General features: G+C 55.3%; 1 protein-coding gene across 1 annotated transcript in view; it reads right to left on the minus strand.

Annotated features, from left to right (window-relative positions):
* Window positions 1-13,736, minus strand: part of PAPPA2 (pappalysin 2) — an 86,914-nt gene extending 73,178 nt beyond the window's left edge. Inside the window, exons 1-2 of the mRNA XM_058808176.1 lie at window positions 13,286-13,736; window positions 6,775-7,837 (exon numbers count right to left, since the gene is read on the minus strand). Coding sequence (XP_058664159.1) covers window positions 6,775-7,837; window positions 13,286-13,736 — 1,514 coding nt within the window. The remainder of the gene's footprint in view (window positions 1-6,774; window positions 7,838-13,285) is intronic.
* Between the last annotated feature and the right edge of the window lie 4,003 nt (window positions 13,737-17,739).

Raw genomic sequence — 17,739 nt, forward strand, 5'->3', positions numbered from 1 at the left:
CGGGGTCTCAGGGGCCTGGCCAGGGCCTCGCTGGTGTCCCCCACCCACGGGCAAGGGCACAGCAGCATGAGGAGGAGCCCTGGGGAGGCCTAACAAAGAGTGACCCCTCCCAGCCGTGGGACACACGCTGTTCCTTCACAATTGCCATCCCAACACAATCAGCCCCCCTCGAGTGAGCCCCCGAGTCGGCAGGGTTTGCAAGAACAATAGCTCACATCTGGGACAGATGTTTTCCCCAAAAGCACCCCGACTGCCCACAGCCACGGGGCAGGGGTCTGTGCCCTCGCTCACACGCAGATCATGTTCTCCCTCTCCCACAGAGATGTGCTCACCCCCGGGGAACCGAGCAGGTTCCTCCAGGAACTCGCTGCCTGGCAGCTCCATGCTCACAGGAAGGCTGGGAGCGAGTGAGACTCATCCTCCCACAGAGGCTTGTTGGGAATTAACCCCAAGCTTGCTACCTTGGCAAGAAAAAAAGTGCATTACTGTGATTTTATTTCCAGATTTAACACCCCCCAAAAAAGCAGGGAAGATTTGTGCACATCAAGATGGGACTGGGAACCTCCCCTTGTAGCTACTAAACACCTCTACACTCTTGTGCTGCTCTTCCAGCCCCACAGGGTAACACAGCAGAGCTCTGGCCCCACCAGAGGGTATCACATGAAATGCTCTGACTTTGGAAAGTGCTCCCCAGAGCCTGCACAGGCCCTTGGATGGCAGCACCTCAGTACACAGTTATTTCCCTCTGGAATGAGGTAATTTCTGCCATCCCTCTGCCCTCCAGCTGTTGGATGGGCTGAGTCAGACCCTGGTGTGCCTCCCTTAGAGGGGGTCTCCCTGCTGGAGCCACCACCACCCCCTCCTCTGCCACAGCAATACAGGCCCCCACCATCCCAAATCCTCTCTCTTGGCAGCAAAATCCCACTGCTGGGCTCCTGCAACTAAGCAGTGGTAACATCCCAAATACTCTCCAATCAGAGAATATCTATATCCATACTAACCAACATTTTGAGAAGGTCAAAAGCCCCAAGAAGGTCTTCACCCCCAAGCCAGGGCTCTGGGTAGGCTGAGGCACCTTCACGTGGGTGTAGCCTCCAAATCTCATCACAAGCAAAAGACTTGGGGAGGCATCCTGCCCACCTGATATAATGGGCTCTACCAAAAACATTCCCTCTATTTTTGCTAGGTTAAAAACTGTTTCCTGTTTCCACAGGAAAGCTCAGAGAGAAGGGACTTGCCTACAAGGAAAGGACCAGTTTTCCAATAAGCTCAAATCCAAGCAGTCACAAAACTTTAAAGCATCCACCAACAAGCCATCAGGCTGCAGCAAAAAATCCTGTTTACCACTGCACCCCCACAGTCCCAGCAAGTGTACTAGAGATTAGAAGCAGCAAGCTCAGAAGCCAGTGAACCCATCACTGCCACTTTTGGTGCTCCCAAAGCACTCCCCTCCTCACCACTTTAAAGCCCCAAGCCCAGCACTTGAGGCTCTTTGGATACAGCAGGACAATGTTTGGGCCCATGCCAGTAGGACTCCAAGAGGTGCCAGAGAGAGCTCAAAAGCAGCCAGAGCTCAGGTTCTGAGCAGGGAACCTCCTTGCCATGCATTCCTCATGGGACCAACATAGTCTCTGCCACTCTACAGGCAGGGAAAAATCACTGAAAACACCCTCTGCCATCCACCCTGCAAACAATCAACCACCACAAGCAGCAGACACCATCACCAGTTGAGTGGAAACCCAGGGCACTGGGAATATTTCTCTATCTGCTCTGGGGCGCACTGACTTCGGCCCTCATTCAAGGAGAAAATTTCCCAGACTTCAAGATGGACTGCAATCCACAAAAGTCTGAAATAGATTATAGAGAGCAGTGTAGGTGTATCACTTGGTGAGAAATTGAGGGTTTGGGATTTTTAGTTTGTTGTGGATGGAAGCAAGATGGAGGGCACAGGGTGTTGTCCTGGGTTTCTTCTTCATGCTTCTTCTTCCCTCTTCTTCATGGGTTTGGGTGGCATTTTGTAATTGGGCAGAAAAGTCCCCAGTGGGGCTCTTTGGGATCAGTTATTGGGTTAAAAGGGAAAATAATCTGGGTGTCAGTTCTTAATTGGATAGTTTAGTCTTGATAGACCTTATGACAAGAGATTGTTGGCCATTTTGTGCCTTCTAATGAAAAGCTGCCCAACTCCCACTAGTGAGACTGTTTTACTGATAAGAAATAATAAACACTTGAGTCTGAACATGAGCTTCTGTCTCAAGTGCCTTCAATCCAGACCCAGAAAAACCAAGGACTGGTACTGCCACACAGCTGAATCTGTTCTCTGCAACAGCATCAGTGGCCTGAGGTCATATGCAAAGCTTTTGCAATAACTTTGCATGTTCCTGCCCTCTTTCACAGTAAGAAAGACCTGGTAAGGTTTCCTTTAGTAGGGGAAAAAGAAGGAAAGGGAGCAGCTAATTGGAATGCTGTTTTACCATCTGGCTGGGATTAAGGCCTGGGCAGGTCAGCTCTGGCCCCAAGACGCCTCATTGCCTCACTGCTCTCAATTTGACACCCTTTATGCTCTCAGGTCCAACGACATGCAGCTGGACATCTCCTGACAAGGCTCAGGTGCATGGGGATACCTCGGAGTGATTCCTCCTTTCTCGTGGTTGTCCACCAGAGACTTTCAGGGAGGTTAATCTGGATCAGCTTTTGAAGGCAAGGCTTAAACTGCAGGAGGCTCCCAAGCAGCCTTAACCCAATTAAGCACCAGTCCCTTAGGAGGAAGGCCAGCTGAGCTCACATTAAAGCCCATCAAGTGCCCAGTTAATCAGATACATTTTAACATCACAGCTTTGGTCATCCCAGCAGAGGCCACCGAGCCTGGAGACACCTCATCATCTTTCACCTCCTTTTGTCACTCAGGTTATTTCTGCCATTACTTTGGGCAGCGAGATGAAAGGCCCAGCAGCTCTGCCCTTACCCACTTTGCTCTCCAGACTCCCCTCCGGTTTTTCTTTTCACATTAACTGTGTCACACACCAGATTCTCATTGACTAAGTGCCCGAGGGGGACCCTCGCTGAGTGTTAATTGCTGCTAATGAGCTGTTGCTGCTTTCCTTCCAAGAGCACCAATTACAGCAGCGCTCCAGCTCTGCAAGAGGATGGGAGCCTGCTGAAAATTAAGGCAAATTTTACTCCAGACCCCAACACTGGGCTGCCAGCAACTCCTGGAAAACGCTTGAAGTCATGCGAGGGGTGATAGTCAGTAACTCTCCTGATGTTGCCTGTCCCCTTGCTCCTCATAAGGTGGACCAAGGGTGAATGGGAAGTGTGCGACCTGCTTCCCATGTCTCCTGTTGGGCTGCCTTGCAGGGATGTGTACATACAGCTCTCCACCCGAGTTCTGGCTTTTGTCTCCCTCCAGCCACAAATGCACAGTCCCACTGGTGGGTTTCACCTGTGGGTGGTGGCCCAGCTGTGTCACAGCTCAGCAGGACTTGTTCCATGTGCTACCACAGCAGGAGGGACTCAGCAATGTGTTCCAGTGCCCACTGATATCATTTCAGCATCAGCCCTTATCTCAGCTTCTGCCTCAGCCACCAGAGTTATCACAGAACCCTGGCATGGGGTGGGTTGGAAAGGACCTCAAGGATCAACTCATTCCAACCCTTCAATCGAGATCAACTCATTCCTGCCCTTCCAAAGGCAGGGACACTTTCCAGTGTCCCAGGTCCATCCAGCCTGGCCTTGAACACTGCCCACAGCTTCTCTGGGCAACCTGTGCCAGGGCCTCACCACCCTCACAGGGAAAAATTTCCTCCTGATATCTAATCCAAACCTGACTCCTTCAGCTTAAACCCATTCCCCTTTGTCCTGTCACTACATACCCTTGTAAAAAAAAAAAAAAAAAAAAATTAATCTTTCTTTCCAAATCTCACTTGCCTCCCCTGGGTGAGGGTATAAGCTGGCACCAGCTGTAGCCCTGGAATTATAATGAGATGTTCACCAGCTAAGAAGCACTGAAGCCACCACTGTTCCTCAGCTTTTTCCTCTAATTTACCTCTCTCTAAGCTGCAGCCCAAGAGGGAATTTTAAATCAGAAATGTGTTAAAATGGGAAAAGCTTCTGCTTGAGTGCTTACAATTGTGAAGGACAAGACATAGTGTTGAGACCCTTCACCGAAATATATTGAATCTGTCTACAGTGCTGCTAAGAAATTGCCCAGCCTCTCACTCTGACTTTCTCAATTCAATTATTTTTGGCTGTAGTAAGAAACTTTCACATCCAAATCACTCTTTGGAAAAGCCTTAAAATGAAGGAGAGATGATTTAACCCATGAAAAAAGATGCTAAGATTTTTGGTCTTGTCATCTAGATCTGCATCTAAGTTCTCCAGCTGCCCTGCTCATTTAAGTACAACACCTTACAGCAAACACAGCAGCACTCAGCTCTGCCTGAACAAAACCCCCCTGCTTCCATGTCTTGGGGTTCACCCACCAATTTTGGGGAACAACACAAACCTGGCCATGGTCTTTGGCAAGCACAAGTTCACCTCAGTTTTCCCCAAACACACACTACCATTTTCCCAGTGGTTTTCCCACAGATTTATTCTTCCTCAGAAACCATCCTCAGCAGGGGTGAGCACAGGGAGGGTGGGTGTCCACTAGCATCACCAGACTGGATGGGGATTTGAGCAATCTCGTCTATGAAAGGTGTCTCTGACCATCACAGGAGGGGTGAAACTGGATGCACATAAAAGTCCTTCCCACCCAAACCATTCAATGACTCCTTTTTCCTGTGATCTCTGAAGGAGCTAGCCAAAAGCAGCTCAGTAGACCTCAGTGGCAGCAGGATTCAACCCATGCCCCCTCATTTCCCAAATGCCAGGCACACTGGATTTCATTTTTCTGGGTTTAGCCTACAATCAATCATTCTTGTTCTCTGCGCAGACCAATGAGGTCTGCGGAAAGAAAATTGCAAAAGATTTGTTATTTCCCTAGTGTTCCCATTTTCCCATTCCTTTCCCACAGAAGCAAGGGGGGTTTTTTTGTTCTGTTTTGTTTCCCAACTTTCAGGGGAAAATCCTGACAAATGGAAGCCCTGATTCATACCAGCAAAAATTTGGCCTTTTTCAATTTAAGGTGGAGCCCTTCTTGTCAGAGGATGAAAACATTTCTCTAACTGCACACAGAGGCAAGGACAAAGCCTTTGCCCTGCCAAAACCAAGGCCAAGTGGTGCCGGGTGCTGATGGCCACCACAAGTGGAGGGAGAGTTGTTGTGGAGGCTTTTCATCTGCTCCATGAGCAGGAAAGCACTTCCATGCTGGCTCACAGCATGGGAAACAAGGGGACAGGTGGTCACAGGGTGGCAATGGTGGCTGTCACCAAAGAGACTTCCAGAGGTGGGAAAACATCTGGGGAGGGTTGCTTGGGCAGGGACACAGTGTGAAGAACCGTTCCCCATCCTCCTCCTGGGTTTTCTCAGGCAACTTAAGGATGGGTGAGAAGGACTCAGGAAGGGAGGAGGGAAAGTGCTGCTCCTCTCTATGACCAGCGCCCAAACACAGAGCCTGCTTCCCTCCTCCCTCTGTGCCCTGCCTGGGAAGGAACAGAAAGAAGCAGACTTGGGAAAAAGGGATTCACGGCTCACAGCCTATCTGCTCCCACAGCCCAGGGAAACAAAAGTGAAGGAGAAAAAAGATCAAAGGGCAGATGTGCCCCTAAAACCTTCCCTTGTAACTTTTCTTGACAGGTGCTGCCATCTGTGCTGCACCGCTCCTGCTCCAGTGGGCACCTCTACCTGTCACCGGGAGCCAACAGCAGGGAATGAGTTTACTCTGACACTGAGACAGAAACGGCTTTAAATGAAACAACAACAAAAAAAAAAAAAAGGATAAAGCCATTATTTTTTTTCCTCTTCCCCATCTCCATACAGAAAGTACATTTAGCAGAGCCCTGAGGGCTGGAAGCCATCAACAGGGCTGTGGCACTTCATGACTCCAGTAGGTGGGTGCAAGTCACTGACTGTACCCAGGACACTGTTCCAAACAACCCGGGGTCCCCATCATGTGATTGGATCTTCCTCTCCATCCCCTTCCTCGCTGCTGACTCCAAAGACCTCTGGGAGAGCAAGGGTCCCCTAACACAGCATGTTGATGCTCCATGGGTTTTAGTCCATGCAGATTTTCAAAGTGTTTTGCACCTGCAGCACACATTAAAGGAAGACGTCCTCCTCCAACCAAGGGAATCGCCTTGTGGGCATCACTCCCTGGGGCAAGATTCAGAAAGTTGTGGGTAGGTGTGCATAAGCCTTTCCAAATCCTGCACCTCGCAACAAGCACTGCTGGCCTGCCTCCTTCTCCCCACTTCAGCAATCAAGAAGGCATTTTGAACACAAATTAAGAAATCAGGCTTTAGACACATCCAAGGAAGGTGGGAAAGGCAGCAATTCCTCAACTACATGCCACGCAGGGGATCAGGGTAAGCAATATCCTTTGCATGGGCTGCTCTGCCCACATTCCCACTGGTGTGTAACCAGAGGCTGGCAGCTCTGCACCGGGAATGCCCCTGGGCGGGGGGAGGAAAAACCACCCACTGGCAGGGTTTCACAGAAGGGTGCCATGTCCCACCGTAGAATTTACTCCTTTTGATGGCAAACACACCCATCCCATGGCAAAACTCCTCTCTCCCTTCCCAAAGCCACCGGTCAGAAGCAACACCCAGGCGCAGAGCAGTGCCGGGGACAGGGCGCATCCCCTCCCTCCATGTACCACCCCCGCAACCCCGCACCTACCGCTGGGGCGAGTCCGGGTCGAAGCACGTCCTGGCCACGTCGGTGACCCGCGGGTCGCAGCAGTCGCCGTCATCGAAGTCGTCCAGCATGTTGTTGCACTCCATGTGGCAGACGCCGTCGCGACGCTTCCAGGAGAAGCAGCGGCCAGGCCTCCGGCAGTCGCCGCCGTCGTAGCCCGTGAGGGGGTGCTCGCACTCGGGGTCGCAGCGCTCGTTGCCTACCTTGCTGGGCTCGCAGCCCAGCAGCACGGCACGGCGGCGCAGGGAGGAGTTGTGCACCTCCAGCAGGCTGAGCTGCCACGAGATGTTGTAGGGCCGGAAAGCTTCGCTCAGAGCGCGGTGCTGCCGCCAGATCTGCTCCCAGCTGACTGTGGGCCGCCCGCCGTCGTCCTCGGCCAGGTTCACCACGCGGTACCGCGCCACCTTCCAGCTGCGCAGCGGCCAATGCTGGTTGTAGTGCGACACCAGCTCCACGTTATCGCAGGCGGTCTGCCCGCAGGCCGGGGGGCCCAGCGGCCGCAGCACGGGGCCTGGCGGGGCCAGCAGCACCCACTGCTGGGGAAAGGCACCCTCCCGAAAAGGCGTCCAGCATTCCTCCGGGGCGGCAAAGCCAGCGGCCAGAGCCAGCCCTGCCGCCTGCGCAGGCACCTCCTCTAGGAAGGAACGCTGGAGGTGGGACTGGGCCAGGGCACCACGCCACAGGGCCAGCCCAGCCAGGTGTCCGCGGAAGGTGTGGTTGGTGCCCCAGGCGTCGCCGCCGAGCAGCAGCGTTTGGCAGGAGGACATGAAGGCGCTGTGCAGCGGGCCCTGCTGCCCGCCCGAGCGGCCCACCCGCACCCCGTCCACGTACAGGGCCATCCAGCGCCCATCGTAGCTGGCGGCCAGGTGTGTCCATGCCTCGGGGCGGTAGCGGTGGTGCGAGGTCACCTCGGTGGCTCTGGCGGCCCTGTCCGTGCGCAGCGAGAAGAAGAAGCGAGCGTCCTTCTTGCCGCCGAGCTGCAGGGCGCGGATACCCAGCGCCCAGCCCTTATCGCTGGCGGAGTGCGAGCAGTTGTTGAAGACACCTGCAGCAGGTCGGGGACAGGGATGGAGAGAGAGAGGAGAGCTGGTAAGGACCAGAGAGCATCGCCACTCCGCCCTGGAGTCCTCGGCAGCAGGTAAATGAAGGTGGGCAGAGGCTGGGCCGTGGGGTGGCACTCCAGCCCCCATTCCAGATCATTTGGATGAGTAGGTGGAGCAGGCAGGGAGAATGGCAGAGCCAGAGAGGCAGGATGGAGAGGGGAGGAGGAGCGTGGATGGGAGGAGAGGCTGAAGAGCGAGGTGTTTCTGAGTTGCTCTCTGTAGGAGTACTCTGGCGGGATGGGATTAAAGGCTAAGCTTTTTATCTGTGAGCCAAAGCTTTTAAGAATTAGAGCGCAGCAACCCAAAGCAATACAGGCTCCTCCAGGGACTGCTTCCCCAACAGCTTCCAGACAGATTTACAGCTCTGGTTTATGCTCCAGTTTCCCTCCCAGTCATGCATCCAGTGCTGGCGGGAGAGGGTTGGAGAGGGCTGTGCTGCCTCCAGCCTGGCCAGCGCACTCCTCAGCCCCTAAGGCCACCTGAACACAAATCTACTCCCAGGAATAGCCTCTCCCCTCTGTGCCCAAGCATGCTGCAAACCTGTTTTAGGCTGGGCAAGACCTGGAGCTGTGCTGACTTTCCCCCCAGACTGCTGAGTGCCCACGGCAAAGAACCAGAGGCTTACAGGCACAGAAAGCCACTGGGAATCAGTGGCTGTAAGACACTTAAACACTGGAAAGGATAAAGGGACCTGCTGATTGAAATCAATGCCTCTGGGCTCCTAAACCACCACAGCCACGACATTCATGCAGGTCATTGGCAGAGGTAAATGTGCTTGAAGTCACTCTTTGAGCAGTGGTGTCTTCTGGGGCACCCTGCTCTCCCATTCATCACCCCAACAAAGTGTCCCAATGCTGACAAAACCTGCTGCCATGCCCAGAGACACTTTATATTCCTGCTGAGGTATTCCTTATCCTCCATCCTGCTTTTCCTGCCCCTCACTGTGCCATTCCCATCACATACACTGTCTGCCCATCCTCATGGCATCAGGACCTCGTGGTCCAAAATGAGGAGTCCTGCCTGTGCCTGGGGATGCCCCACCTGTTGCCAGAATTGTGAAGAGGCCAGTAGAGAGAAGCAGAGGTGTAGAGCAGAAGCAGCTCCAGGAGGAGCAGGATGTCCTGGCTCTCACCCAGCGCATGTGTCTGGAGCCAGGTTACCATGACCCCACGTTTCCCCTTACGAACACAGCTGGCAAAGGCCACACCAAGCCCTGCTGCAGCCCAGGAAGCAGCATCCCTCCCTCCATCCATCACTTTCAGCAAGGGCGAGCTGGGTGGTGGCCTCTAAACCATCCCAGGGCCGTCACCACCCTGGGCAGGGATCTCTGTCCCTGCTCACTACAAAGGCAGCCACGCACAAAGCCTCCGTGGGCGGATGGGCTTGGGCCAACTCCTGTTTTTGGGTGGATTGTGAAAGGGAAGCACAAAGACCAGGGGAAGCTGAGACCAGGAGAAGCCAAAAAGCAGGAGGCCAGCAGAGGAGCCCTGCAGAAGTGAGAAGGCAAAGCTGGAGAGTACTTTTGGGCTGAAACATGCACACTCAAAAGCCATCTTTTGGTCCTCATGGGGTTGAGGAAACAGGGCTTGGTACCTTCTCTCTTGGGAAAATTCATGCAGTTCACCTTGAAATTATTCAGAGTGCCCCAAATTTGATTAAACCCCAAGACAAAAATGGGAAGAACAACATTAGGGGTGGAACACCCCTTGGGCTGAGTGTCAGGCTATCATCCTCACAAACCCATGCTGGAGCCAACCCATGGCTGGCAGTGCCTGATGAGTTCAACACTGCCCAAAAGAAATTTAAGTGAGCCCAGGTATAAGGACTTCATCAAAGTCCTCAAAGGGATGTAAGTAAGGCCAAAGCCACCTCTACAACAGCAAATCAGTGCATCCTAGGCATGGTCAGGGATGACATCTCCCCATCAGCAGCAGTGAAGGTTCTGCAGGCAGAGCAGCATGTCCCACAGCTGACAACCACTGCAGACTAGTGTAACAAAAAAGGTGTAGCACCAGGTCCGGACATCTCCCAAGGGCCTTCATGAGAAATCATCAGGGGAGCAGTTTGAAGACCCCAGGGTTTGCCAAGGAGCTTGGCATTTTGTGCTGAGGCAACCCACCCAAATGGAAAGCTTTTTGTAGAAGTGTGAGCTATCTCCTCAGCAGTTCCAAGTACAACTCTGCTTCTGATCCCTCAGGCAGGAAAGAGAAGCTCCAGCCTAGTTTAGTTCACCTGTGCCTTAGGGGAATTGCCTCTGGGGGTGAAACAAGAGTTGTTGGTAACAGCATAAAAAAAAATTGAAGAAGGTACCTGCTGGGGAAGGTCATGGAGAAAAAGCCCACAAAGAGATCAAGTGTGCCCCTTTGTAAGGGCCACACTGCAAGCAGCCTCTCCCACTGGGGCCAGGGGTTTTGCAGCACAAGGAAGAGCTTTCAGTCATGCTCTGAGACCCAGATACTGGGGGAAATCAGCTGCTAAAGCTCCAGAGGGTCTGACAATGGCCAGGAGCCTCTAGTCACAGTTGCCCCTCAGGGTATGCAGTGGGAACCAGCTCAGGGACCCAAAGAGGACATCTGGATTTAGACACAGCAGATATTTTGGATGGTCTCTGGTGAAGGATCTGACCCAACAAAATCACCTACAATCTGAGTAAAAACAAACCTCAGCCTGGCACAAAAGGAAATTCCTTGGGGTTCACCAGAAGCAGAACAGGCATAGATAGAAGGGAGACAAAAAAGGGGGAAAAGGAAACAGCATCACATGAAAGGACTCCCATCTGCTGCCCAAAATGAGTAGGACAAGGAAGAAGGAGCAGTTTCCTTCCCTAACAGTGGCTGTGGCAGGTTACACCCCAGCAGAAATCCCCTCCATGAAGGAGTGACTAAGAAGGATGAACAACCCCATCCAGTGTTATCTTATTGCAGGGGTTCCATACTGTTGTCTCCTTACCACAAGAGTTCCATACCTCCTTGGCATTTCTCATGGACAGCTCCTCAGAGCACTGACTCTTTCCTCATCACAAAGCAGCCAACTAACCCCAGCTCCCCTCTCACCCAGCCATCCCACTCTTTTATAGCACTCTTCTTCTCATTGGTTACAGCTGTGGCCTGTTAAAGTCAGACTTTTTCCTAATCCTTGATAATTGACCCACCTTAGGGGTCAATTCCTTAGGGCTAAGATTACTTTCTACACCATCTTTCTTATATTCTATCCCCACTACAATTCAGGGTGGCCCTGAGACAAAATGTGGCATCTAGGGGAAAAAATACAGCGACTCCCGAGCCTTCAATCCAAGCAGCAGCCACAGCAGCTGACAGGACAGCCTGCTTTCCATGCTCAGAGCTGCTTAGCCTGCCCTTACTTCCCAGGCACTGATGCTGGGAGAGCTCAGCTCTGCCCTGCTTTCCTCCTGCCTTCCCTCACACATGGACACTTGGAGCCTCTCCAGCTCCTCCACACCTCTGGATGACTCCATCCTCAGTGGCCTCTCCTTTGACAGAGCAGGAGCAGCAGATCAGAAGCAGAATCAGCACCTGCTGAGGGCTGGCAGCTGCTTCTGTCACCTGCTCACCCAAAATGCCAGCAGCACAGGGCTGGCCCCCTTTGGCCACCCACTGCCAGGCCCCTTGGTGCCCAGTGCAGGGAGCCAGTGGGGAGGGAGCAGTGACTCAGACAGCCCGAGGTGCCTGGGGCTGACTCAAGCCCTGGAGCAGGGAAGCTGGGGGATATTACAGGAGTGAGTGCCAGCGCTCACGGGTGGTGCTTTCAGCACTGACGACTGTCTCACCCTCCAGAAGGAAATTAAAGAGTAAAAAATAGTAATAAAAAAAACCTCTGCTGGCTAGCTGGGAAATTCAAACCCCAGCACCTGCAGGCCAGACCTCCAGATGCAAACAGCTGTGCTGCTGCTGTGATGACTGGGAATTGTGCTCCATGCATCCCAAAGTGCTGCCTGCCAGCAGGGGGGCATCCAGGATGCCGAAGGGAAGGCAGACAGTGAGGTGGATGCTAGGGAGTTTGGTAGTTTCCTTGTATAGGACTGTTTTTCCCCTCTGCCACAGATTCCAGGTCATCCCTCCTACCTCTTGCACAGCACAGGTGTGGTTACTGCCCTGTAACTGAGGAGATTAATCAATGAAAGGGACCAGGCAAAGCAGAGGGAGGTTCAGTGGGATGATCACAAACCAAGGGAGAGTTAGGATAGAGAGAGGGATTCCCCAATCAGCTTGGCTGGGGCAGCACAGGAACCTGCACTGTGGGGACCCCAGACACTGCGGCACTGCCATCTGTTACCAGCCCTTCCTAGCATCCCTGCACTGCCCTGCTGAGCTTGTACCCAGACACAAACACCCATCCTGGCACAGCTGAATGAAGCACCACTGCAGGAGGTGGACATATGCCCTGCTCTGTGCCTGTGTGCCAGTCTTCTCTGTCTCCTCAGCTTCTCCATCACAAGATCATTAATGTTGGAAAAAACCTTTAAGGTCAAGTCCAACAGTTAATCCAGCACTGCCAAGCCCAAACAAACCATGTCCCTAGGCACCACATCTATACATTTGTTAACAATCCAGGGATGGTGATTCCACCACTTCCCTGGGCAGCCTGTTCCAGTGCGTGACAACTCTTTTCAGAGAAGAAATTTTTCTTAGCGTTCAGTATAAAAGTCTCTTGGCAGCATTCAAGGTAATTTCCTCTTGTCCCATCACTTGTTACTCAGGAGAAGAGACAGACTACCACTACACCCTCCTCCCAGGTAGTTGTGGAGAGCAACACGGTCCCCCCTGAGCCTCCTTTTCTCCAGGCTGAACACCCCCAGCTCCCTCAGCTGCTCCTCATGGACTCGCTCATCCCTTGGCTGGTCAGTTATGGGTAGGACGAGCCCCTGGCGCTGCCCCCTGCCCCGCAGCGGTTCGCAGGGCGCTGGGGCCGCGGCCGGGCGGGGATGGGGCGGTGAGCGCGGCTTGGCTGCCACCGTGCGGCCGCCGCCCCGGGGAGCCCCGGAACGCTCCGTGCGCCCGAGCCCCGAGCGGCGGGCACTGCCCGGTGCGCTGCGGGCAAGAGAGGAGAGTCCGGGGGAGCGTGGCACCCACAGGGACATTCCAGCTCCCGGCCAGGGGAGACGGAAAATCCAGATGGAGTCGGGGCGGGATGGGGGGGATGGGGGAAGGGGGGCGGGCTGGGAGGACGGGGCGGGTGGGAACAGAGGGGAGGGGATGGTTTAGGGTTTGGTCTCAAGGGAAGGAGGAATATTCCACGCCCGCGGTGCTGACAGCATGGGTGTGGGCGCGGGGTGTCACCTGCCGGAGCGGGGCAGCCGGGGAGTGCCCCGTGCGGATGTTTGCGGAGGGTCGGGGGGTGCCGGGTGCCCATCCCTCCCTGCCGGGCTTTACCTGCGATGATGGCCGGGTTGTTCTGTCCGCCCTCCGCCTTCACCCACAGCTCCAGGGTGAACTGCTCCCGCGGGACCGCGGGCAGCGCCTCCGCCCGCGCCGCCAGCTGCTCCCGGCCGCCCGAGAAGTACAGGGCGGGCAGCGGCCGCTCCCGGGGAGGGTCCGGCACCTGCGGCTCCCGGCCCCGCCGCCTCTCCCCCCGGCTCCGGCCCCGGCCCTCCGGCTCTTCTCCTGCTGCTCCTGCCCTGGCTCCCCGCGGTGTGCGGCCCCGCGGGGCTGCGGCTGCGGGCGCGGCGGGCCCGTGCGGGTACAGCCCGTGCGGGTGGTGCGGGGGCGCGGCGCGGCGGCTCGGAGCCTCCATCCCGCAGCCCGGCACGGCCGGGGGCTCGCCGCGGGCCAGGCTGAGCGCCGCCAGCAGCAGCGCGGCCAGGGGGGCTCCGCCGCGCAGCATCCTCCTGGGCAACCAAGTTTGGGGGCCGGGAGGTGCGGGGCGAGGGGCCGCGGGGGGTTTGGGGCGTTCAGGGGGGCGGCGGGCGGCAGCGCCAGGGCACAGTCCCCCGCCCCCCGCCGCAGCCGCTGCCCCCAACTTTTCCCCGGCACCGCTCTCCTCCCTTCTGCTCCTGCGAGAGGAGGAGGAGGAGGAGGAAGAGGAGGAGGAGAAGGAAAGCGAGAGCACGGCGGCGGGGACCCCCTGTCTGCCCGCAGCCGGGGCTCCCGGGGCACGGCGGACCCGGCGCGGCTCTCGGCGCTGCCCGGCGCTGCCTGCGGGAGCGGGGGATGCGTTAGTCGCCCTTATCTAGAAAGCCCCGAGGCGCTCCGCTCCCCACCCCCACCTCGAGGAGGGGTGTGGAGGGGGGGCTGCCCTTATTTAAAGATGATTATGTCCAATCTAATAAACCCCGAGCGGAGCATCGCCCTCCCTTCCCTCCGCCCTCCCGGGCGCTGCCCAGGATGCTGGCGGGGAGGGGATGCGGAGGAGACACAACCCTCCGGGCGCTGGGTCCCCTCCGCACCCCCTTCCCGCCCTCGGGGCTTTGGGACGGCACCTGCCCTGTCCCTGCCCGTGTTCGCTCCTGCTGTAGCTCCCACCTCGCCTCCATCCTCCGTCTCCGTCACCTAGAGGGGAGGAAAAGAAGCTGAAAGGAGGGGACAGCCTCCCTCAGCCCTGCCCCAGGCGAGGGGAGAGGTTGTCTTGGACTCGGGGTCCCTCCTCGGCAAGAGATTTTTCTGTTCTTGCTTTTATTTTTTTTTCCTTTCCCAAACAATGACACGTGCAGAAAGGTGGGGTGGAGTTGCCTTGTCTGAGCAAACCACATCCAAAAACCAAAAAATCCCCTATGAATGCACCAAGGGAGTGGGCAGCAGTGTGAGAAGCATCTCACCCACCCTCTGCCGGAGGGTACAGCACCAACCACACAGCGCTGCTACGGGGGAGTTTCTCAGAGCATGCAGGTGAGAAAACAAACCCCCAAAGTTTCCTCTTGCTTCCCAAGACTCCCTCACACCAACACATGGCATAGGAGACTAGCAAAACTTCAGCAAGGAGATTCAGTGCGATGAGAAGTTTTTTCGTGCTTCCTTTTCATTATTATTATTTTATATATAATTTTTTTTTCACTCCCAAGCACTATCTGTGGCGGTCAGTGTGAAGCAGGGTTGCCAGCGAAAGCTGGGAGGCCCATTCCAGGGTACAGCCTTTCAAACCAGCAAGGCAGCAGGGAAGGGATTTAAGAATGAACGGCAGGAGCGGGCTCTGTGGGGCTGGGGCTGGGCAGGTTTTTTGTCTTCTCAGGGTGGGAGGGTGATGGGAATAAGGGTGGGGGACTGGTGCCTTTAGTCAGGGGGAGATAGAAAAATGCAGAGCTGGAAAATCTGAGGGTTAGGAGGGGTGAGCACAATGCTGCCCGGGAAGGAGGAAGGTGGGTGTGAGCACACAGAGAGGTGAGGGCTGGGCTGGCAGGGTGTGAGGAGGAAGGGAGCACACAAGGGAGCCAACAAGGCCAGGCAGAGCAAGGATGGCTCATGCAAAGCTGCTCCAGCAACTCCCGAGGACATTTGTGGTGTGAGCCACATCCAAGCACAACACCAACGCCCATGGCTCGTGGGGAGGTGCTGAGGAGGGGTCTGCAGCTCTCCTGCCTGCACCCCCTGCCCCAGAGCCCATCCACTGGCAATGGGGGCATGGGGACAGCCCTGCTCAGGGCCTGGCACTGGAGAGGTGGCCCAGCAAGTGTTGTCCTGGGGCCAATGCCAGCAAGTACTGCTCACAGTGAGTATTCATTCAGGAATGAACCAGGCTCCTGACAGCTCTGTCTACCAGGGCCTGATAAGAGAGGATCCCACGGGATGGCTAATTTTGAATGGTGGTTGCTTTATTAAGAGGCTGTTTGTCATCTTGCCACACAACATTCTCCCCCAGGTACTCCAGGGCAGCAAGACCCTCAGCTGCCATCCAAGAGGGTCAGCAGCACTGCCTCCTCAGGGACAGCCTAGCTGGGATGAATCCAGCACCAAAGCAACAAAACCCTCCAGAAGTGCACCCAGGCAGGGGCTCTATATATAGGCTCTGGCCTGGGCTATGCTGCTCCCTTGACAGAATGACACCCACAAACAAATAGCTCTGCAGGGTTGGGATGCACCAGGAGCTGCAAAGCCCACCAAGGAGCCCAATTCCTGATGAAAAGATGGGCAACAGCAGAGGAAGGCTCCCTGCCATGCCAAGCCCCTGTCTTCCCCTGCTCTGCCTGTCCAAGCCTGAGTCTGTCCAGATTTAGGAACCACTGGAGCAGGAAGCTGAGACTGTGAATCATCATCCCCTGTTGGCTCCTGAGCACTCTCCACCCAGGCAGGTTCCCCTGGCAGTCCTTGCCAATGTGGGGCTGGTGAGGATGAGGATGGCAGGACAATGGGCTCGGCATCTGGGGAAGAGACATGCTGGGATGCTGTTCCCATCCCAGCACCACTGTGGGCTACAGTGTAAATCCCTGTCATTTGGGTAATTTTTTAATAATTTCCTTTAAAAACAAAAGCAAAACAAAACAAAAAAAAACAAACCAAAAACTCAACAAAAACAAAACAAAGGACCCCACAATTAACTGCCCACTGAGATGATTTCCCTGCCTGTGATGAGAAGACTGGTCCTGTGAATAAGGTGGGGATTCCAGGGTGACCAACTAGTGGCAATGAGCCCTCAGCATGTTTTCTGTCTCTCAGGGAACCAGAATGGGCATCTGTTGGAGATCCCAGCTCAGAGCCAGGCCCTCTTGGCTAAGGAATGCAACAGCCCTGGCATCTTCCATGGAGATGATCCTCGCAGGCAGGGTGCCACTGCAGTTCAGATCTGATAATGATAAAAGATGCCGGGTGGGAGGAAGGAGGAGGGCAGAGGGGTATCAGAGGGTCAGTTTATTCCTCAGCCCTTCCCCACTCGTTGTCCTTGCTGGCATGTCCCTGTTCTTTGGACCCTCTGGGCTGTCAGTCAGGGTTATTTGGGGTGGGGATTGGATAAGACAGGCTGATGATGGGAAGGAACAGGGGGCCAGGAGCCTCTAGAAGGAGGCAGGGGAAGCGGGGAGCCCCATCAAAGTGAGTGAGGGCTCTGGGGTGGCCCCAGCACAGGAGTGAGGTACCCAGGGCTGGTTCAGCCCACACTGGGGGAAGGTGTGGGGAGCACTACAGGGGGAATGGACAAGATGACCTCTAAAGGACCCTTCCAGCCCAAACTATTCTATGATTCTAGGATTTAGCTGGAGCAGAGGCTGAGCCTTGCTTTTCCCCACGCCTGTCAAAAACCATCAACAAAAGCCTTCCTCTCCCTCCACTCCTCCTCAGGAAACCACCAGTGATCTTGACATGGGAATAAAGGCTCGGGGAGAATCCAGCCTTTTTGTTCACAGCCAGGCAGCCAAATCCTGTGAGCCTGAGACAGCAAGCCTGAGCAATCAAAGGCACGAGCAAGAGCCGACCCTGCTCAGGGCACAGCCCCAGCCCTCCCTCCTCGCCCTCCCCAGCTCTCCTGCCTTTCCCAAGCAGATTAGGAGGCTGTTCAAACACTCAGGACCCCCGGAGGTCAGAGACGCTGGCCTCCTGCACCAGAGGTTTGTTTGGGAACTCGCTGAGTTTCCTGCTTCTAGTGGGTCTGGAGATAAGTCCTGGTGTGCAGCCACTGTCTGTCTGCTGCCAGCGCCGGTAGGAGCCCACAGGCACACACTGAAAATCCAGCAAAAACCTCCAGAGTCGTGCAATCAAGGGATCACAGAATGGTTTGGATTGGAAGAGACTGTAAAGATCATTTAGTTCCACCCTCTTGCCATGGGCAGGGACACCTTCCACTATCCCAGGTTGCTCCAAGAATGGTCCAGGTTTGCCTGGACCAGGTCCTGTCCGACCTGGCTTTGGGCACTTCCAGGGATCCAGGGGCAGCCACAGCTTCTCTGGGCACCCTGTGCCAGGGC

The sequence above is a fragment of the Ammospiza caudacuta genome, chromosome 7, assembly GCF_027887145.1.
Source record: "Ammospiza caudacuta isolate bAmmCau1 chromosome 7, bAmmCau1.pri, whole genome shotgun sequence".
Classification (NCBI taxonomy): domain Eukaryota; kingdom Metazoa; phylum Chordata; class Aves; order Passeriformes; family Passerellidae; genus Ammospiza; species Ammospiza caudacuta.